This window comes from Larus michahellis, chromosome 2, assembly GCF_964199755.1.
Source record: "Larus michahellis chromosome 2, bLarMic1.1, whole genome shotgun sequence".
Classification (NCBI taxonomy): Eukaryota; Metazoa; Chordata; class Aves; order Charadriiformes; family Laridae; genus Larus; species Larus michahellis.
Window position 1 is genome coordinate 160,770,446 of NC_133897.1, and position 22,468 is coordinate 160,792,913.

The 22,468-nt window shown below is 40.7% G+C and overlaps 1 protein-coding gene across 1 annotated transcript in view; it reads left to right on the forward strand.

Annotated features, from left to right (window-relative positions):
• Positions 1 to 22,468, forward strand: part of TG (thyroglobulin) — a 159,463-nt gene that overhangs the window by 63,920 nt on the left and 73,075 nt on the right. Inside the window, exons 35-39 of the mRNA XM_074577876.1 lie at positions 2,054 to 2,119; positions 13,836 to 13,970; positions 15,076 to 15,240; positions 15,920 to 16,142; positions 19,757 to 19,850. Of these exons, the coding sequence (XP_074433977.1) occupies positions 2,054 to 2,119; positions 13,836 to 13,970; positions 15,076 to 15,240; positions 15,920 to 16,142; positions 19,757 to 19,850 (683 nt within the window). The remainder of the gene's footprint in view (positions 1 to 2,053; positions 2,120 to 13,835; positions 13,971 to 15,075; positions 15,241 to 15,919; positions 16,143 to 19,756; positions 19,851 to 22,468) is intronic.

The window sequence follows — 22,468 nt, forward strand, 5'->3', positions numbered from 1 at the left end:
TAGAATCATAGAATTGCCGAGGTTGGAAGGGACCTTTCAGATCATCTAGTCCAACCACCAACCTAACTCTGACAAAAACCATCACTAAACCATATCTCTAAGCACTATGTCTTTTAAATACCTTCAGGGATGGTGACTCAACCACTTGCCTGGGAAGCCCGTTCCAATGCTTAATAACCCTTTCAGCGAAGAAATTTTTCCTAATATCCAGTCTAAACCTCCCCTGTCGCAACTTGAGGCCATTTCCTCTTGTCCTATTGCCTGTTACTTGGGAGAAGAGACGGACCCCCACCTCTCTACACCCTCCTTTCAGGTAGTTGTAGAGAGTGATAAGGTCTCCCCTGAGCCCCCTTTTCTCCAGGCTGAACACCCACAGCTCCTTCAGCCGATTCTCATCAGACTTGTTCTCCAGACCCCTCACCAGCAACGTTGCCCTTCTCTGGACACACTCCAGCACCTCAATGTCTTTTTTGCAGTGAGAGGCCCAAAACTAGACAAGATATTTGGGGTACGCTGTGCTCCAGGAGACACAGCATGGAGTTGAGGAGCACCACAGAAGCTTATAGGGGTTTCCCGAATCCCCAGTGTGGGTTTGGGGATGGATGAGGTGAGGTTCTAGCGCTGAGAAGAAGGGAACAACAGGCCTGATAAAGTAGGCAATGAACGGCAGGAGCCTGCGTGCAGGGGGAGCTGAGAGGCAGCCAGGGGTAAGAATGAAGAATAGTAGAAAGGCAACGTGAAGAGGAGATGGCAGAGGTGTAGATACGCTTCCACGTGGAATTGTTTTTCCTCTCATTGACAAAGAATCACCTAAAAATAAAGTATGTTTCTTACTTTACAGACAGAGGGATGATGAAAAGGAGCCTTGGGTGTATGCAAAGGGGATAGTGTTAGGAGAGATGGTGACATTTCCTTACTTAGTGAGGAAGCTTCAGATGTGTTTCCACCCTAACACACAGCAAGGCACAGATGTTTATGCAAATGGAGATATTTGCAGACAAAAATTTGTGTCAGTTGTGCTGGTGTGCTGGGCGTCTGGGAACCAGGAAGAGGAACAAGAAAGCTCTGAGGCTAAAAGGGAAAAATGAGTGAAATCTGAAGGAGGAATTTACTGTAGGCAGTGGGACAGTAGCATGAAGCAGGGTCTTTGGTTTTAGTCCGCAGTATTCTGTTGAAAGAAGGTACTTGTGTAACCGCATTTCATGTTAAATTGACGTATGAGCTGTTTGCCCGCGCAGCTCTGCTCAGGAGCTGTTTGACTTCATATGTGTATCCACGGTTGCAGCGCCATCAGAGGAACATATAGTAGCATTCTAAAGAGAGTTCTGGATAGCCCCAATTCTTCACTCCTGTCAATGTGAATGGTAAAACTCCTGAGCTTTAAGAAATATCTATTGGTTACGTGCACGGACAATACAAAGTGGAAGAAGCAAACAGAAAATTTGACCTGTCTTCAGCTTCTGTAGGGATGGTGGTTTATTTTGTTGTAGTAGAGAATTTATAACTGATTTGATTAGCCTAAGTGTTTTACAAAATATGAATGCCCAGGGGAAACTTCTTGTTTGCTATTTAAAATTACAAGATGTTTGAAAGAAATGTTAGGAAATGAGAAGCTTTGTGTATGGAAAATATGAATGATTATTTGAATTTTAATTTGAAAAACTTCCTGTTGGAAACTGGCTTGTTCCTAGTTCTCCTTTTGAGAAATTCCAGTTTGCTAATCAGGAAGCAGAGAAAATCTCATGTCTCTTATGATGTAGGAAACCAAATATAGGGGGGGATGGAAAAAAACACAGAACTACTGAAATGAGTTGGTCATAAATAACTATGTTTTGAAAAGTGTTTGTAGGAATGTTTATAAATATGGGAACTTAGGGAAATCTGGTGTCATGTATGAGTTAGACAGCAAAGCAGCCTTGCATCCTTACTCTCGGTGTTTGGGGTGAGAAGATGCAACATTCAGATCCCAGAAGTAATACAGGAAATATTAAGGTTTTGATTTTAAACCTTCAAGAGTAATTGTTTTCAAATGTTTTGTGTTTTCTGCTTTTAGCTGACTTGAAGAACACCATGCCTAACCTGTGTCCACCTGTTAGCTTACCTCTCAGGCCAGAAGATGGTAAGTATATTCACATATTAAGCTAAAACAAGGACGCGTCCTCTATTTCTGTATATATTTTTTATATATTACTCAAAGATCACATTATAATGAAATGGTTGTGTACCCCATGAGTTTATTCATACAGATGCAGCATGTATTCTTTTTATTAAATGTGTATCACTGAAATGGAAAAATTATTGTTATCCGCAATGCTGGTCTAATATCTATCTCTCAAAGTCACTGCCACAAGAGGTCACTGAGGCAAAATATTTGGCATGATATAGAAGAAATATATCATTTATAAGTGTGGATGTTACATCACTTTCAATGGATGTAACTTCATATAGTGGTGCAGTGGACAATGAAGAAAAGCTCTGGCAAAGGTAGCCTCCTGCAATATTTTTTGTGTATTTATTGCGTAATAAGAGCAATTGTTTATTGCACTATTGTCCACTGTTGGGTTTCTACTGCCTTTCCTGTAGCACCTGGTGCTTGCCAGGATGGCAAGAGATGACAGATTAGACAAATCACCAGCAGTTTCTGTCAGTGACGCTGAATGCAAGGAGTGATGATGAGTTTCCAAATAGATACAAACAATTACAATAGCAAAGTTGAATTTAGCAAATCTAGTTTTTCCCAAGATGATAAAAGGGACAATTCCTCCAGAAATTTAATGCAGGTTTATACTGCTTTATAATTGATGATACAGAAGAATGATAAACTGTACTGCCTTTAATCCTTGTTTGTGGTTTCCTGGAATATTATCTCAAAGATTATTCAGAAAAGGATCACAAAAAATGTAGTATTTGAGGTGTGTGTTGGGCCCCACTTTTGAGGAGATGCTGTAACTTGCTATGACACCATCTTTTTTTTGTATTGGGAAATAAAAATTATTTCAGTCTTGCAGTAAATTAATTCTACAGTACTCACGTGCTATTTTAGAAGTGGGTGGATCCTCTTAATAAATGAAACTTAACTGATGCCTTTTAGGGCTTTGTGTTTATTGCCCCCTAAAAATGCATGCAAATTGTCAACAGCTACAGGCTTCCCTGGTGTGTGCTTTCCATAAATACACATCATATTTGCTAAATGCTGCGTGTAACGGAAAGGAAGCAGGTTGACTAGTCATTAGATAACTCAATTTAACCCTTGGGTTAGGTTGAAATTAAGAAGTCTCATCCATCTCTGCCCTCGATTATTTGTTTGATCTCAGCAAACTTGTTAATCAGTTTGTGTCTGTCTTTTCTTAAACCATGTGCAACTGGGCTTGCAGGAGATGGTTAATATTCAATATTGAGTTCAGAATTTATTACTAACCGTTTCATCATCATATCTATGACTACCAGTCGTGATCATGTTCAGTCAATTTGTATTATTAGTAGAATTTGTGCTTTTATAATGTTCGTTTTAACGTACTAGAAGGAAAACACCTATCTTTATTGGTAAGCAGAAATATTTTTTGTCTGAAATGAAGGAGCTAGTGGGCTAATGTGTAGGTTGGGCAATTCAACTCCTTTGCAAAATGTTTTTCCCCATGGCGTGTAGAAAACAGCTTTACTAAAGCTTTCTTCCTCTCAATGTGAAGCTTTGTAGTAATTTTGTTATTTTACTTTTATGTTTTTCTTGGTTTCTTAAATCTAGGAAAATAGTGACCTAAGCAGCACTTAAGGAAATTAGGCCTTTCTGTCTGTCATTTGCTTTCTACTCTAAAGACTGCTCAGAACTTAGCCACAGCAAGTGAGGTACTCGTCTTACCCTTAGTAACAATCTTGATCTATTACACCCATTCCCAGGTCATCTTTCCAAATGCAGAGGTATGCCTCTGGTTTGCAAAGGTCTGCTTAACCACCCAGGTGAGCAGAGCTTCTCATAAAGAGGAAGGATTCTGGATTGGAGTGATTGTCCTGAGGACAGCAATCAGGAGAACTCACTGAATTACAAGGAGGACAACTAGCCTGAATGACAAATTAGCACTGGTATCCGCTACTCTTTGGGTTTCTGACACCAGTGTGTGCAGCAACACATTCAAAATGCAACCGGGCACCATCTGTCCTTCTTACGTTGTGCCTCATTTTGATAGTAAAAGTACCAGCCTGGTTATTTAGGTCAGATTGCTATCTCTGTCGCGTTGTCAGAAGTTTTGGAAAATTTTCAAAAACATTGTTTCCAAACTCTTTATGATTATATGCGTTATATTAATATGTGCTATATAAGATTAGTGGGTTTAGGATTAGGCATCATAGAAAAACTAGCAGTGACTGAATTTGCTACATTATGGTATTGCTTGTACATGGGGAAAATAAAGTAATATTGTGCCTCCTGTGTGGTAACCAGATGGTGAGTGTAAGAAAATGTCCCTATTTAAAGGGCACCATTGTGTGTGTATGTATGTCCCTGTGTGTGCATGTAAGCGCATATATATATATATATATGTGTGTGTGTGTATATATATATATATAAAAAAAATGTATATGAGACTTTCCATCAAAAGATCAGAAAGATACTTAAATTTGAATACTTTACCAGAAGGCTCTGTGAAATAGTGAAGTTAGTGTTATGTCCCATCTAGAGTCTGAGTTTACTGAAGCACAATTAAGGCCTATATTTTAATAGACAGTTAATGTATTTGACTGCCTCATTTTCTAGTAATCTAATTTTAAATGCTGAGGATTGAGCGCCCAGCACTTCGCTTCCGCCCATTTGCAGTCAGGGTGCTGACTCCATTCCAAGTCTTTGTTTCCAGCCCTGACACATTATGAAGAAACCCAGATTAGCACACTTATTTTCAGTCGTGTGGCAAGTAGACGCTTTGCTTGTTTTACTCATTGTTCTTCTTGATAGAGAGGGTAGAGGCAGGTAGAACCAAAGAACAATAGAAAAAGTCTCAAAAAGAAGGGTTTCTACAAGTACGTGGGCAGCAAAAGGAAGGGCAGAGAAAATGTTGGTCTGCTGGTGAATGGGGCAGGAGACCTCATGGCAAAGGATATGGAAAAGGCCAAGGTACTTCCTTCGCCTTGGTCTTTACTGGTAAATCCAGCCTTCAGGCCCTTGAGACCAGGGGGGAAGACTGCAGCAAGGAAGACTTTTATGCTCAATGGAGGACGATCAGGTTAGGGAGTAAGCTGGACATACAAATCCATGGACCCTGAGCGGATGCACCCATGAGTGCAGAGGGAGCTGGCTGATGTCATTCTGAGGCCACTCTCAATTACCTTTGAAAGGCCCTGGTAACGTGGGAGGTTCCTGAGGCTGTGAGGAAAGCAAATGTCACCTCTGTCGTCAAGAAGGGCAAGAAGGATCCGGGGAACTATGTGCTGGTCAGCTTCACCTTGATCCCTGGGAAGGTAATAGAGAAACTGATCCTGGAAATCATTTCCAGACACATTAAGAACAAGAAGGTGATTTGGAGTAGTCAGCATGGATTTATGAAGGAGAAAATCATGCCTGACCAACCAGATAGTCTTCTACAGGTGACTGTATAAGTGGATGAGGGGAGAACGGTGGATGTTGTGTATCTTGACTTCAGAAAGGCTGTCCATGCTGTCTCACATTACATCCTCACAGAAACTGATGAAGTAAATCAGCAAAACTAATCTAGATAAATCAGCAGTTATGTGGGCTGAACTGCTGGGTACAGAGCTGTGATCAATGGCACAAAGTCCAGCTGGAGGGCAGTCATTGATGTACCCTCAGAGTTGATACTGGGGCTAATACTGTTTAACGTCTTGAATAATGACCTGGAGGATGGGACAGAGTCTACTTGTGGTGAATTTGCAGACGATAAATGGTTGGGAGAGTGATTCATAGACCGGGTGGTGTGCTGCCAGTCAGAGGGACCTCAACAGGCTAGAGAGATGGACAGACTTGCATCTTTGCTCAAGCAGTTTTCCATCAAGCTATCTTTTAGCTCTGTCTAAAAGCTGGCTAGGACCTTCATCTAGCAATTGTACAGAGAAGCTGTTTTAACATTTAGCCTTCTGAGAAAATAGGTCTTCTCTTTCATGTTCACACATGCTTCAGCTTTTCTAGCTCAAATTATTAGGAATATTGGCTAATTTGCTGGTTTTCCTTAGATTATTGGGAGAGCAAGCTGAGGTAACTTCTTACATTAGCTGGCTTATGTAGTTGTAAGAAGGTGCATTTTAAGGAATCCTGGCCATCCTGCAGGATGCCAGCTTGTTCCCTACCAACTTCTCCATCTCTACCCGTAAGGAAGGATGTCACTTTAGATTTGAGCACCTCTGATGAGCCAGTTGAATTATTCTGCCCTGGAGATGTTGAAGTGCCGTTCTTTAATTAAAAAAAACAAACAAACAAAACAAACCAACCAAACAAACAAAAAAGAAAAAAACAAAACAAAACCAAAAAACCCCCAGTCAAACCTGTCAAGATTCTCCATTTTGTCCCAGAACAAGCTGGAAAACACTTTTTAAAAGAAAATTTTATGGCCCCCAAATCATTTTGTTCATCTGTTTGTTCTACAATGAAGGCAGCTCTCGCAGAGCTAGATTGTCTTTCTTTAGACTGTCACCAGATCTTAATTTGTCTCACTTTCTATCTTATTTTAAGCCAGAATGTCCTTTTTGTTTTTTTTTTTTTGAAGATGTTCATGAGCAGTAATCTTCATAAAACCTCCAGACCTCTGAATCTGCAATGGCAGAAATTGTTTTCAATAGTGGTTTCTTCTCATGCCCTGTCATAGAGCAGCCTGCAGCCACCAGGGATGTGCAAAAAAATCCCTTCCCCATGTGAGGCTAACCTCAGGAGAGACACAGCAAGAGGGAAGGGTTAGGATTTTTCCTGTTCTTTGCCTTCTACCAGATTATTCATCCAGCAGCCCATTGTAGCCCTGTGATTCCTCTCGAGAGCCTGAGGCTCCTGTGGAGTTCCCCGGGTTATTCTCCCTACAAGCAGCACTGCTAGGCATTTCTAACACTCATTAGGTGCCCCGTTAACCTGCAAAAAATGGAAATTAAGTGCTCTGTGATGCCTGTAGGTCACTGCTCTCTGGCAGGAGGGAGGTGAGCTGCACACTTTTACTTGAATTCTTGTTGCTTTGGTGTTTGTTCAACCTCTTTTGACTATTTGTATTCTTTTGGACACAAGGCTAAACTCTCCAAGTCATCTTCATCACTAGTCTGTAGTGCGTTTAACTGAATGTGTGGTTTTTGTCTTTAAGTAAATTAATACTTTCATTCGTCTTCTGTACATCTATCTCATGGAGCAGAGAACGCTCCTGCTGCTCGGTTGTGATTTTCATGTAGTTTCTGTTATCTGAGAAATAATGCTTGAAAAATAGATAGGCTGAACAGACTGGGAAAGTCCGACTTGTTACGTTTGGAGCATTTTTTCCCCTGAAGAAGTTCATGTGCTGTGATGACACTGGGTATGGAACCATCTGTGGCTAGTTTCAGGTATGATCTGTGACCTTTCGTGATGGGAGGACAACTGTTATTTTAAGACTGCCTGTGCAGAAAATGCTAATATGTCATGCCACAGTCTTGGTTTACTTAGGCTAGAATTTAAATAACAACTCTGTTGAGTTGTGTGAATATGGAGGAATGTAAAAGAGAAAACAGTCAGGTCTCATAATTAGGTTTGAGATGGAACTTTCTGCAGCCTGCAGTAAGATATGGGAAGATAAGGAAAGGTTTTTATGAGAAATTATGTATCGGTATTTTACGGCTGCATAATGCTGTTATTCAAATGATTTATGCACAGGAGTTTGAGCTGTGGACATTTTTATGTCTTTATAATTAAGACTGAAAGAAGCAAAACAACCTATGAAACATGTTACCTGGCTTTTTAGAAGCAATACTTGTGTTGAAAGCAAACCGGTGAGCCAGCAAATATTCTGTGTGTGGGAACGTGGAAGGAGTGACACTGATGTATAACTTCTACCTTTATACTTTGTTATGAGATTTATGAGTTGTATACTTTAATTATCCAAACTTTAATGAGCATTTGTGTCTTCAGGTTCCTCAGTCTTAAATAGGATACAGCTATCTATCTTAGATTTGGCAACTGCTAAAAGACAATGGCCCTTAAATGGTGATCTCTGCATGGGACTGCAGATCGTATACAGATCATATGGGCTCCATTCAAATCAAATAATTCATTGAGAAAACATGGAGTCATATGGATGTAATGATGTTAGGCCCATCCTATTTCTGCCTCCTGTGATCCCCTCGTGATTTATAGTCGTTCCCTCAATGCAGGACTGAGCAGCGGCTATGGGATTTTCCGACGTGGGAATAAATTTCCCATTGGGCTATCACAGCACATGGGGTATTTCCATTCTCAACAGAGAGTACATGTGCTGATGTAGCTGACTTTGGTGGTTAATAGCATCTTTTGTCTTCCCGTTTTCCCACAATGCTGAGGATATGTCAGAGAGATCTTTGGTGTGAAACAAAGACAGCTTTTCTTTATCCATCCTCGGGAACTGATTTACCATTCCCCCATACAGCATATTGGACCTCTGGTGTAGAGTTACTCTATCTTTGGTCTTAAGTTCGATTTTTATTCTGTTTGTAAACATGAGGATTTTAGCCTTTTGAAAACAGCTTATTTTAAACCTGGATAAATATCTGGTACATTTTTAGTATCTTATTACTATATCATTTACTATAATTGGCACTACTGAAGGAGGCAGAAAGCTTGCATTTAACATGAGCATAGCAAGATTGCTCACTGCTAAAGGCTATAAATACCACTTTTGTTAGGTTGGGACATATTTGTCTGAGGTGTGATTATAGTTATTGTGCATCAGTTTTAAGAAAATGACTTGTTTTGAATTATTCAAATCTCAGCGGATGGACAAAAATGAGAAGCAACTATATTTTAGAAAGAGCATATTTTCTTCAGGTCCACTCTGAGTTGATGATTTGCTGGTTTTTGGAGATTGTTGGTAGATAGATAGGCTGTTGGTATACAGACAGGTTAGCAGTCTTCATTGGAAATATCTCTGAACGCTAGGAATATAAAGCACTGAGTTCAGTCTGTCAGCATATGTTTGGCTTGAGCCAAGGCTTTTAAATATGGCTCACAAATCTTAGAATTAAGGTCAGAATTTGTCTTTCAAACATAAATTAGCCATACTGAACCCAGAGATCTGAGTTATGTACCTCCTTAACCTCATGTTAACCTCATGTGAAAACTTCACGAGTTTTCTTCTAAATTTAGCTTGTTATTTTATTACACTTCTGCATCTCTGTTTCCTTACCTCAAAAGTCAAATTTTCCTGCAAATTCAGAACTGACCCCTCTTTGCTTCCACTGAAGTCAGTGATGAAACTTTTGTTGACTTACGAAAAGGATTTTATAATGTCATTGCCTGTGAAAGTGGGAGGCAGAACTCTGTGCCCCCAGGAAACCTATTCCAGTCTTGTGATCCCGTGACTTGAGTGGGAACTGAGTAAGGCCAGTGTGAGTCCTTTTGCAAATCCAGCCTTAAACCTTGCCTACCCAAACAAGAACATCTGGAAGAGCGAGGCTCTCTGTATGGGACATCTATAATTTTGCAATAAAAGTTACAGGGCTGGCTGGATTCAGAGTGCTGTAATTATCCAATCAAAGCATTTGCCAAAATGTGGTTTGGAAGGTCTGAGCTTAACCTATATATAAACCAGAAATGTCTTCCAGCCCATCAGGTGCACTATGCATTTTCAGTGAAGCGGTGCCAGGTTGTAGCTCTGTGCCTTGTGAGAGCAGTTTCTAGAGGAGGGAAGTTGAGATCAGCCATGGAAAGTCCTGTTTGGCCCACGTAATGCAGTGGTTGTGCGTGGCTGTGGGCATTGGTGGGTCAGCTGCGAGGAGAAGGGAAGAAGGAAACAACTAATAGCCAAAATATCACTTGCAACTGACTGCTGGCTGGCAATGTCCACAGTGGTGCCATCCATAGACAGCTCTTGGTTAAAGGGCTTTGCTCTGTCATTAAAATAAGCATTAGTGTTTCTGTATTTATCTGCATCTGGGGTCAGCTAGGCAGAACATTGGAAAGGGAAAACATTGGAAGTCTCAGTATCTAAATATGATCTGAGATTATGAACATTTCATCTAGATCTGAGAATGGACTCCCTCCCAACGCAAACCAACACAAAAAACAACCCCATGGGGGTAGTGGGAGGTTGCAAGGGTCACTTCTGTGAGATTTGGGGCAAAGAATAATCAAAATAAAATGTGTTTCAGGTGTGAATATATGATCCGTGGATGTTTGCATCATGAGTGGTCACTCTTCTGTGCCTAGCATGGGCTGCAAAGGGCCCAATGTGTCTTATGCATATTGAAAATCAATGTTATTAACTTGACTCTATCCCATGTAAAAGGATAAAATAAAAATCTTTTATTATAGAGGTAGGAAGTGCAGCGTGTGATCAAATGTGGAACACACTACATGTATCTAATAATGACAGTGTGCACTCACAAGCTTGATTTGAGCACCTTCAAAATATTTTAATAAAAATAAGATAGTAAACCTCAGGGAAATAGATACAGGAGGCCAAATTCAAGTGTCAGAGGTATAAATAAAAGGATTTTTTTTTTTTTGCTTTTGTGGAATTGTTTTGAATTTTTTTCCTGACAGAGTACCGTTTAGCTTAGCAAGAATGCTTCTGAATGTTTGACCTGTGGGCAATGGAGGCGTATGAGTATTATGAGACTTGCCTAAGGTCACTCAGTGGGTTGGGGAAGCGATGGGAATAAAGTCAATATGGTGAATTATCTTCCAAAACCACTGACGCACCCAGACTTGTTGACTTACAATGGAATCCAAACAAGGCTCTTTTTTGGAAGAACCACAGCTGGTAATTTGAAGCTTTGTGTCTGAACCTAAGGAGATTACTTGTTCCAGCAGTAGGGCCTCAGTTACGAGTACAGTACACAGTGCAAGATGGCAACATTGCTCTTATGTAGAAACAGATTGATTAAAAAAAATCTTTTCTTGTTCATGTTTTCAGAAAAAAAAAATTAAGAAATATTTGAAAACAAAACCCAACAAGATATAATCTGTAAAAATAAGACCTGGGGGATCCAGTTGGTGCACATAATAATCTCTGGGGAGGTAGTAATGGTTAATTCCCCATCACTTATGGAGTTAATTTCTGGTTTTAGGTATCTTTCTAAATAAATGCCACAAACTGTCACCCTAGAGGTAGAGTTTGAAATTTTCTAATATGGGTCATGCAGCTGGTCATATTAGATGGCTTTAAAAATAGAGAAATCATTGACAGTATGAAATATAGTAATTTCCACATGACTAAAAATCACTGCGGTATTCTAAAACAATTGAATAGTTAGTGCCTGAGGGGAAGAAAAAAATTAAGTGCAGTAGGTCTGTTGCAGTGATTGCAGGGTCATTGCTCCCTTAATATTCAGATTCCCTTTGAATATAGCGCTGATGATGACTTTGCTACTCTGCAATGTCAAGTATGTGCTCTTTAACATATGACAGTGCAATACCAAATTAACCTTCATTTCTACTTAGCTGGAGACTTCAGCCTCTGTCTCTTGGAAAAATTGCTCTCAAACATAATAAGAGTAGAATGATTTTGAAGTGGTTGAAAAGCACCCATGGGACTCAGTGCTGTTTTCTTACCTAGTTCACACCTGGGCTGTTTGGGAAGGTATATGGAGTACAGTAGGTCAGTTCATCATCCATTAATCCATTAGATATTTTCTTCAGCAAGGGTGAGAGCAAAGGACCCAGTGCTAAGGTAACAGCCTTGGCAAGAGAGGTAGCATACAGTTATTTTTTAGCTTGTCCTCTGGGAGATAACCCATACTTGAGGCTTACACTTCCTTGGGAAGGTGTTGCCTTGCAAAAGCAAAGACTTCTATTATGGATGTAGAGCCCTGGGTCGTGGCAGTTGCCCTGTGTTGTCATGAATTATTTGGAATAAAATAATTTTGAAATCTAATTTAGTCATCACTATTTTCTGCCTATTTGCTCAAGATATGATGCAACCAGGCTAGTGTGTGGTCTGTTTTGGGTCTTGGGTTCTCATCAACTGGACAATATGTCAACACCAGGATTTCCAAGTTGCAAGGAGGGCATGCTGCACCCCTGATTATATGAGCCCCAGACCTCAGCTTCACATTTAATGTTGTGTGGTATGGTCACAGCTGTCTTTCTGTGAGGAGGGGAAGGAAGGAAACTTTGCCTATGTCTGCAAGTCACAAATTTCTCAGAAGACTAGAAGAAGTCTTCAATGAAATGAACGGTCACAAATTTTGTATCATCTGTGTGGTAAACGAACTCAAGCGACAGGGCAAGATCTGCTCACCAGGAATAGCAAGGCAAGAGCTGACTCAGCTCTGTCCTCTCCTTACAATTACATGGAAAGGGTAATGCCAACCTCCTGTTTAGGACTCAGTGGCCACATCAGGGCCCTTTTGCCTTTAAAACATATTGAACTGTTGAAAGGAACTAAAATAATTAAAGGCCCATTCTTTCCCAAGCTTTCTTTTTTGACTTCTGTGTGCAGAATTGAGAGCCTGCAGGATATTTTTATCTGGTTTTGTATGAGAGAAGAATGTTTGTGGCATTTTTTTAAATCTACTGTGAGACAGAAGAATAATTTTGGATGAATACTAGAGTCAGTATGTATGTGTATACATATGCTCACACATGCTTATGCTTGTGTACATGAAAATATGTGAAGATACATGTTTGTATATATGTATATATGCATATTTGTGTATATGTGTATATATACATATTAAATAGAATTAAATGTTAATTATATAGGAGTTACATGACATTAGAACTTCATAGAATTTAATGGAATTCTGTCTAGGAAATCAAATTAAAACGATCAAAATAATTCTTGTGACCTTAAAAAAAAAAAAAGTCTGAAAATCCTTGAAAATTACATGTGCTGCTGTGGGAGTTCAGTCGATTGCTTAGAAGGGAAGTAAAGACAAAATATAACACTTGTGAAAACCATTGTCTCATTTGCACTTAGTCTGTAAGGTCAGGACTTGCATTGTATGTAGATGTATGCAGGCAACATAAACATCTCCATTTCAGCTATTCACAAGAGGTTCCCTTAGCAGACAACATGGACCTCTGGCTCATGTAACCTGTGGATTCCTGGGGGTAACTCGTCCCATGCTAAAGCAGACATCTAAAGCAGGGTGGAGATATCGTATAGTAAAACGGTTTGTTCCTCCTGATAGTGCAAGGAGTCTAGTGTAATTGACTCTCATATAGATATCTACCTTGCAGGTGACTGAGGTGAAGCTTACCTTAGGAAACCAGCTCCTGTTTTAAATAGAGATGTGGATGTCTGCTGGAGGTTCTGGGGGTGCTCAGTCATGTGCAGGATCCCCACTTGCTTTCCAAGGAGTCAGTGGCTGTACCTGTGCAGGAACTTGTGCGCAAGCATTATGACCTAAGTCCTTTAATGTAATTAGGTCTGTTCAGAAATCTTTTACTTAAATCAGTTGGATTTACATGGAAACCTGGATGGAGCTGCTCCTGATCTACATCTTTATTAACTGAATACCTTTGTAAATTTAATTTTAAATAACCTCTGAAGAAGAGACTGGACCCTCTAGTCAGTCAGAAACATTTGAATATTTTATTTCATTTGTTCCCTGTTGATGCAAAGGATTTTTCCCAGTGAAAATCTTTCACTGGGGAACTCCCCAGTGTTTTTACCTCTATATTATTTTCCTCTGAATTTTTTACTGATTTATCTAGTTATATTATTTTTATATGGTTCATTTTACAGAGTATTCGGATATATGGCAACCCTTAAATATGTCCTTTGTTCTCATGGATTCATCCATCTCAAACTTTGAAGTTGTGCAAGTCAGTAGAGATATATCCAATGACTTTTCCACTGCCAGAGACTTTTGTCTGTCCGGTAAGAAATAGTTATTCACAACTTTACAGAAAATATTGGCTCATGAGACTGAAACACCAAGAACAGCTTCTCTCCCTCCCCACACACTTTCTTACATAGATACATTGATTTAACTTATTTTTAAAGACTACCCTAGCGTCTGTGATTTTGAGAGAAGGGAAATAATTTATCTAATGAGAGATACAATGGAAATAAAGTGTCATACAGTGGTTGGGTAATTTTGACATCTCTTGAGCACAGAGACCTCTTGCTTCTTCAGGCATTGTACAACTTGCAGAATATTGTAGCAAATAATTAAAGGATAATTTCATTATTTTCTAAAGAACAGTTAAGGGAGGCTCATCAAGTAAGACTGATGGTAGACCTACCTACCATTATCTAAAATAACCTGTAACTGTAGTGCGCGAAGGCAGGTTAACTGAGAGCTGGGATGAAGCAGGGTTGGGCTGTAGTAACAACAAAGGGAACTGCTTTAATCAGGAGCCTGACTAGACAGCAAAGAATCCTTTAACTTCACATGATGGGCAAATCCTGAAATGCCACAGAGAGGTAGAAATAAGGAAAAGGGAAGTTATTGCTCCCACCTGCTGCAGAAGATGGCCCTTGGAATGGTCCCATTTTCTGCAGTAGATGACCCTCGCCTTACGAAGGTGAGCAGTGTAATTTTTTCCCCTTTCCTTTTCCCACAACTGTTTGAAGGAGCTTTTCTAAAGGAAAGGTGTTTGAGTACAAACTGACAAGTGAGAAGATGGCTTTTCTTATTCTGAAAGCTTCCCCTAGGGGCTCCCTGGGGACTGTTTGAATTCAGCTGAGGTCCTCAATACTTTATTAGAAGATGCTTTTCTTCTCCTAAGAGCTGTGATACCAGTTCTCTTGCTATATTACTCCGTTTTAAAGCCAATATAACCTTCTGTCCTTTGGCTATTTTGAAGAATGTTCTTGGAACCTGGGGACATTTATGTTCCCTTATTCTGCCTTAGAGCAGCATCCTTGTTGCTTGACCTGTTGTAAAACCTTTCTTTTAAGCATCTTCTAACAATGTCATACAAACTACTTTGAGCATACATTTTTTACCTGCTCTTTTTCTTCACGTTTCACCTTACAGCTTGTTCAAAGAACCAGTCGTGTACAGTGGTTACACTGGAAATCCAGCCTTCAGCGATAAGATGCCTTTTCTACCCTGATACACAGATATGCAAACATGGCCTGCAAGGGCACAGCTGCTGGGTTTTACTCAAAGAGCCAGCTACATATATCTACAGGAGACAAGGTAAGAGCGCGTGAAGGCCGTGGAGGAAGGAACTCAACTGTGGTGGCCTGCGCACAATTCTCGTGAATGGTTGTGAGGAAATCCTCAGTAGACATAAAGCAGTCTGGATGTTTCCTAGCCAATTGTCCATTGCGGTTTCAGGGGAGTTACAGACGGGTGGGATGGGAAAATATCTCCATTTATTTTTCATTAAAATGCACGAAATCATAGTGTTATCATCTACTATTGAAGCATCTATAATAAAGGAAGTTTAAATAAAGGAGGTCTGTAAAAGAGGTTTTAGAAAGTGCAAAACATTAAAAACAAACCAAAAAATCAGCAAGAAAAGTCCAGGTCCTCCCTCTTCATCTGCAGTAGATGAAGTGTCAGGGAAGAGGGGGAAGCCTGAAAATCTCTCTCCCTTTTTGTAGACATGTTCAGATTTATATTCTAATGTGATGTCTGATCTGGAAGAAATGTTGGAATAAGGGTTTGGAAAATGTTCATATCCAGTAGCTAACATCTAGCATAGCAGGAAGTATTATATAGTGAGAGAATAACACAGATTTATCTATGTTTCATTTAATGTGAATTAGACACTTAACAGTTGAAAATTAAGGGGAAATGGATTGATTTTAATTTCTCAAATGGTACTAATTTGAAAAAGAAAATTATTTCTTCTCTGTTCCCTCCCAAATAGATTTATTCCTGCCCATTTCTGAATCGGATTTAACCCCATCTGTGTACATCCCGTCCCATGGAGATCTGGTGGGCAAGTCCCAGGTGATTCGCATTGGCTCAGAGTGGAGAAATATCAGTCAGTTCCTGGGGGTCCCGTATGCTGCACCTCCCCTTGCGGAGAGGCGATTTAGTCCTCCAGAGCCGTTTGCTTGGGTGGAAACCTGGAATGCTACTGTGGCTCGGTAAGAAACCCCTTTGATCACCTGCAGAATTCCTTGTCCATCCAGGTGTATGAAAGTAGCTGGAGTGATGACCACAATATTCATGTACTTCCTTGCAAAAGAACCTATAGGGTACAGATTAATACGAGTTTGGGACTTTGTTTAACAAAAAAGAATAATTTCTCCATCTATATGTTAATGCATGAAAGCACCTCAAGAAAAAAGGCAGATTCCAGTACGTTGCCTCGAATCTATGCATAACTCCCCACCAACTGTCTGCTGTCAATTCATTTTCATTCTGAGTATGTATACAAGTATTTCTAATTTTTATACAAATACATTTTGCTCCTGCTGAGCCATAAATTTGTAGAGTATTTAATCAAACGGAGGTGCTTTGACGCTGATGTAACCAGAAGTTGTGGGTCTCATGTAAAAATTCTTTGCCTGGTAGTGTCTAGGAGATCAGGCTGAAAGACCCAAATAGTCTTTTCTGACCAAAAATTATTAAAAAGCAAATAATTGCTAAATGGCTTGGACAGAGGTACAGAAGTTATAAACATTTTAGGTAATGCCTTAAGAGGAAACGAGCACTTGGAACTGTATTAGCAGATGGGCTAAATTTATCTTACGTCCCTGTGTCTAATATTTCCAGCTGGCTGGCTCTGGATCTCCAGGGCTGTACAGACATCGCTGTTTGGTGAGTTTAGGCTGGAGGGACTCTTTGGACATAGCCTGTATGTGCATGTTTATGTTTCATTTAGTCTTATAATACGAGTCTTAATTTTTTTGCATTGGGGAACCAAAATGAAAAATTGTGAATGTGTATTCCTTAAAGAAAAGAGGGTTTGGGTGAGACTGCTTAGTGTGTCTGTGCTGTGGAACATGTCAGGACAATTGAATCGTTTTTAATAAACCCCCTCCCCCCACCCCAGCAAATAGAAACGCAGCAACAAGAAGAAAAAAAATGTATGGAAGTGGAGTGGCTATTTTCTAGGTTTTTTTCTCATAGTGCATCCCTGCTCCACATAACAGAAAGCAAACTACAAAGCACATAAGCCCACTTGAGCGAGCCATGCTGCTCATGTACACGGGAAGCTGATACAGGAGAACTGGTACCCGATCACATTCCTATCAATAAAAAGCAGACTGTTTCATGGCTGACGTGAAGAACTGCAAGGAAAAAAAAATGATAGAAACAAGAAATAGGAGACTGAAGGTGCAGAACAGTCAAAAGGACAGAGTCTGGTGGAAGGACTCGACAAACTTTCTGTAGAGAAAGTTGAAGAAATCAGGGTTCAGAGCTGAGGTTTAGTGACCCAAGAGCTTCCAAGGCAGCTAATATGGACCTGAGGTCTATTGAGACCTTGTGTTATCCTTCCAGCCATGCCTGGCCATGCGGTCCTGTTCAATTCCTGGCAGTAGGAATGACTTCTGTGATTAGTGATGAACTACTTGAGCTACGTGATCTGACCAAGAGCTTACATTGTGAAGGGAATTACCAATTTTGCAAGGGAGGTAGGAGGATGGCACCCTTCAGGGCTGACACGAATTACCACCTGCCTTGGTGGAAACACACCCTGGGGCTACAGATTGAGAGACCTACAAGCTCTGTTTGGTCCCTCCGTTACTCAGAATTTGTCTCCAGAGGTTTCTAGCAATGCCTGTGACGAACTGAGTGAAAAGAGATGCAGTGTTGTCTTGGGGAGTTGAAAGAGCATCTAGCCTCTGGTGGTCTCCTCCTTCAGGTTGCACCTGAGTTGTGGAGGTGTCAACAGCATAACCACAGTCGCCATGCAGCCTCATGTACGTTGGAGGGATCTGGTGAGACGTGGCTTTTTATTTCCTCAGGTACACAGCGATGTTAGGTTAGCACACACACCATCAACTCTTTGTGTCTGCAGCCACAGCTGCAGGCTTTGGTAAAACCCATCTGCCTTTGTGGTCTCTCTTTGAAGACCTGGTGTTGCAATGAGCAGCCTGGCTGAGATTTTCAAAGCAATTTAGGGACTTTAGTTAATCCACTCCTATCTTTTGACTTCTCAGGCTTCATTAGGCCAGTGGATAACTTGGACATTATCTTCTATTATTCATTTAAGGTTAAAAAAAAGATTTCTTTGAACTTAGCAGGAGTGCACTTGCAAAATCACAAGGATCTTAGTCTCTGTATACAAAGTGTTGACAACTATTCTTTTTAGGAACTCTATTTTGCTGTTGCACAATATTTGTATATAAGAAATTCACATTATCACGGTGCCATTAGTGACAGAAGAGAAATACTTATTTATCAGCCTAGACCTGATTAGAGATTAAAAAAAAGCAAAACAAAAACTAGCCCCAACCAAAAAAAAAGCCAAAAAATCTCCTCCGGCTGTTGGAGTCTCCAGCTGCTGGAGGAGCTGTGGACATGCCTCAGCAGGTGGCAGCCTTTCCCCGGAGTCCTGACATGAGGAGAGGGAGGTCCTGGGAATCTCGATGAGTTGCTAAAAAAAAAAAAAAAATAAATAGCCATAAATGCGGGTGATGATTCCTGCTGCCCTGTTGAAGGCTGCACGATTAGTAGCGTTAGACCTGTTGTTCTGGTTGGGTTCCTACCTGGGAATTTGTATTTTGAGCAGTTTTGGTTGGAGATGATGTTCTTCTCTACGTCAGTGTGAAAGCTGTTGAGTGATATCACTGTCCTAGGAGCCTCCATTATGAAAAGATTTTGTAGAATTGCGTTCAAACTGGTCTTTTTACTTGCAGTTTTCTATTAAATTCTTCACACCTTCATTAAAAATGATAATTTAGAAATAATTCTCTGAGATATTACTGTATTTTCCATAGCTTCTTTTGTCTTCTTCCCTAATAACTTGTGATGCTTTTCCATAGCTCATTATGTGATACAACTATGGCTGTGAAGTAGAAGGAACCGGCTTCAAAATAGCTTATATCTGAGCTGCAAAAGTCGTTCACTTGATTCTTATTGCGGACAGAGTTCGAGCATATGAATTTCATACAGATGATGGCCAGAAAATGATTTTTCTGTACGTGGCTGCCTGGCCGAATTCCTGTTGAAAGGTTACTTTTAGCATTGCTGGGCACTGCTAATGGTCTGCTATGATGCTTAAAGCAAAAAGATTTTAAAAATGCATTAAAATTTTAAACTTTCCATATTCTCCCACAGACCATTAGAAAATAAAATAAATATAAATAAATGTAGCCCACAGACTATTAGAAGTTAAAATAAATAACTGGCATTTCAGCAAAAGAGTGGATTATACAGATGTGCCAAGGGGAGACCTGTCCTTGAGACCTCCAGTCCCGCTCCCCCTACATCTGGTGCTAATTTTGTGAAGTTTATGTAGTGTGAGTTTTCGGAAGGCTTATTTTCAAGTTCTAATATTTTTAAAATGAGGCTGTTTTTTTTGAAGGCAGGATTCCAGGCATGAAAATACAATGCGTTTTTTGCGTTCGTATGTGTATATACAAACCCACGTATGTGTTACTAAGGTGTAGGTGGGAATAGTTTTAATTGTGATTGAGATCTACACATTTAAAGATTTTATAAACTCAGTGCATCAAAATATAAGGAAAGAGCAGCAGTGGAAAAAGAGTACAAGCCTTTTAATTGTAATTTTCTCAATCTGTGTCTCTAGGGCAGCTTGTTGGCAGCCAGGAGATGGAGAGGCCCCACCGTACTCAGTCAGTGAAGACTGTCTATATCTGAATGTCTTTGTTCCTGCCACCACTGTAAGTAGGAGACAAGTCAATTTCTTTTTGTAGCTGAGCACTGTCTCTTTTCAAAGTACTTTTAATTGTCACGAATGACTGTGTTTCATGTGGTGTTTGCAAAGCACTGTGAGGTTAAATTAGGCACTCTGTTGTTTGTATTGGTGCAAGAGTATTCCCTGTAGGCTTTCAGTGAGCCCTGTTTGGGTAACGAGGAGGGCAGCAAATTAAACCGCTAGAAATAAGAGAGAGACAAAGAGGGAAACAAAACACAAGAGGAAGGTGGCAGCAAAGGAGGAGAAATTAAGGAAAGAAACGGCAATGTCCTGTTTGTCCAGGAGAGGATAACACATTGCAAACACGTCACATCAACACTTAACACCAGCTGAGCGGCAGCAGATGAGTTTTTCACCCTCATCTTTACTGTTTCCTGTTGACATCCATGGGAGTTCTGTTGAGGAAAGAGGGTAGCAAGCAGTGCTAGATTTGTGCCCAGCCCGCGGAGCATGAAAATAGATGTTTTAAAGATGACTGGGTCAATGGTACAATCTGAGAAACTGTCATTTGAAAGATCTTGAATTTCTCATTCCAAACAGATATAAAATAAAGCTTCAAGTTAAAGCCACGCTTAGAAGGTTGGCCAAACCCCTGGGGGGCTGGGGATAAAGATGTTGAATAACATGTGAATCCCATTGAAGAGTGGGCCCAGAGCACAGGGACAGAGTTTTTCTGTCCACAGTACTGGTAATTTTCGGAAGGTGACGGTGGTTATAATAGAGATTTATGAGTCTGTCATACTGCATGTCTGGAAAGAGCTGGTCTAGCTATCTGACAGCAGCACACACGGTCCCTCGCAGGCCCTTTCAGTCACCAGAAAGACCAGCAGCCTGTTTTCTGCCTGCAGCACCAGACTGTCATTTTGCCTTGAGCACAGTCATCGCTTATTGAAAACATCAGGTCACTGTCCCAGGCAGTTTGCCATCTCCGCCACAGTGCTGCTTTCCAGATAGCTTATTTGAAAGCATTGTGTTTGCTGCCATCTGATAGACTGAATAAGCTTGTCTCTTCTCCTTGGCGGTTCTGAGAACTGAATCCCTCCTGTCTTTTGTAGAGGTGTAAGGTAGAAGTGGGTCTGATCAAGTCAATCAGTTTCACATGCGTAAGTCTTGCTCAAGAGAGAACCAAAACTTCTGTTTTTGCAGAAGTAGCTGGGAGCAGAAGGCATGGCATTTTCCTGTTTCTTTTTGTGGTGAGCTCTATTTTTTACTCACATACAGAGACCTATATTTATATATTTTCAGCCCATGGAAAGTTAAATTAGCTAGTAAATACTGAATATAAAACCTCCTGGAAAGTAGTGAATGCAGAGGTCGTTCAGGAGCGTTTTGAGCCTGAACAAGAGCACGGTGCAGGGACTGCTGCCTGCCACCGAAGGACTCTTTAAGTGTCAAGCAGTGAAGGTGGTGAACGACATCACCTCATTTTGCTTCCATAGCTACGTGTACCACATAACCCTCCAAATAAAACTGGCACTTCTGAGAGACTTTTTTCCATGTGGAACCATCACCACCTGCCACACTAGCAAAGCGAAGCTGTGCTTCAGCTTGATTTGCGAAGAGTTCAAATGTAAGATCAAGAGTTGAAACTCTCCACTAAATAAGAATGGAAAGTGTTCCCTCTCTTCTCCCATCCCCTGCACGTGTTATTCCTATCCTTATTGCGTCATCCCTGCTGCACTCAATTCTTTACAGACCAGTATTGTACAGAAGTAAAAGCACTTGAGGTTGCCTGTCTCGGTAGAGTTTAAATCTATCCCTGCCAAGAAGCTCGTTAAATGTTTTACAGAATGGAGAAGATGGTTACGAATATTATAGAGGCTTTCAGATTTCCAGCTGACTTGTAGCTTCCTGGCGGATGCTGAACTTCTCTCCCCCTTGAGAGTTTGCACATGGGACCTAAGCCCTTACAGGCATGAGACCACAGTGGAGCTGCTGGGCTCCCCAGAAGACCTCCCCCTGCTGCCTGAGCCAGGGAGCCATCTGACCACGTCCCAGCTGTAACTCTTTGCGCCGATTTTACCCCTCAAAGCGCTAGTGTTTGCCTTTTATTGCTAAGTATGAAGCAAAACCCTGCACTGGGCAGTAGCCACGTGGCAGCCATGGCCTGTCTGTGAGGAACGTGCTGGCCCCACTCTGCCCAGCATTGCCCCACTTTCCCCACTGCAACCTGGCATTGATGCTGGTGGTGCTGCATCTCAGCCCAGTACCAAGCCTGGTACCCTGGTACCATCTGGGGGGTGAAGAGACTGGTTCCAGCAGGCTTTAGTTAAGCTCTTTCATTGCTTCTGCCTTGACAGCTCTTCTGCCTCACATATTTAATTGCAGTGGTCTTTGAATTTGGTTGAGAGCAAGCCTTGGGGGAAAGTCACTTATATCCAAAATAAATTATCCAGCAGCTAATGTACAGTAAAAAATTAGCTGGCTACCAAATACATATAGATAGGTGATACGAAATATCTCATGTTGTGAGTCATAGTTCAATTACAGCATGAAAATAATTGTGCTAGACTGTTAAAATAGTTAACAAGAAATGGGAAGACGATTACATTAGATAGCCCTCATCTAAAATGCTCAAATCCA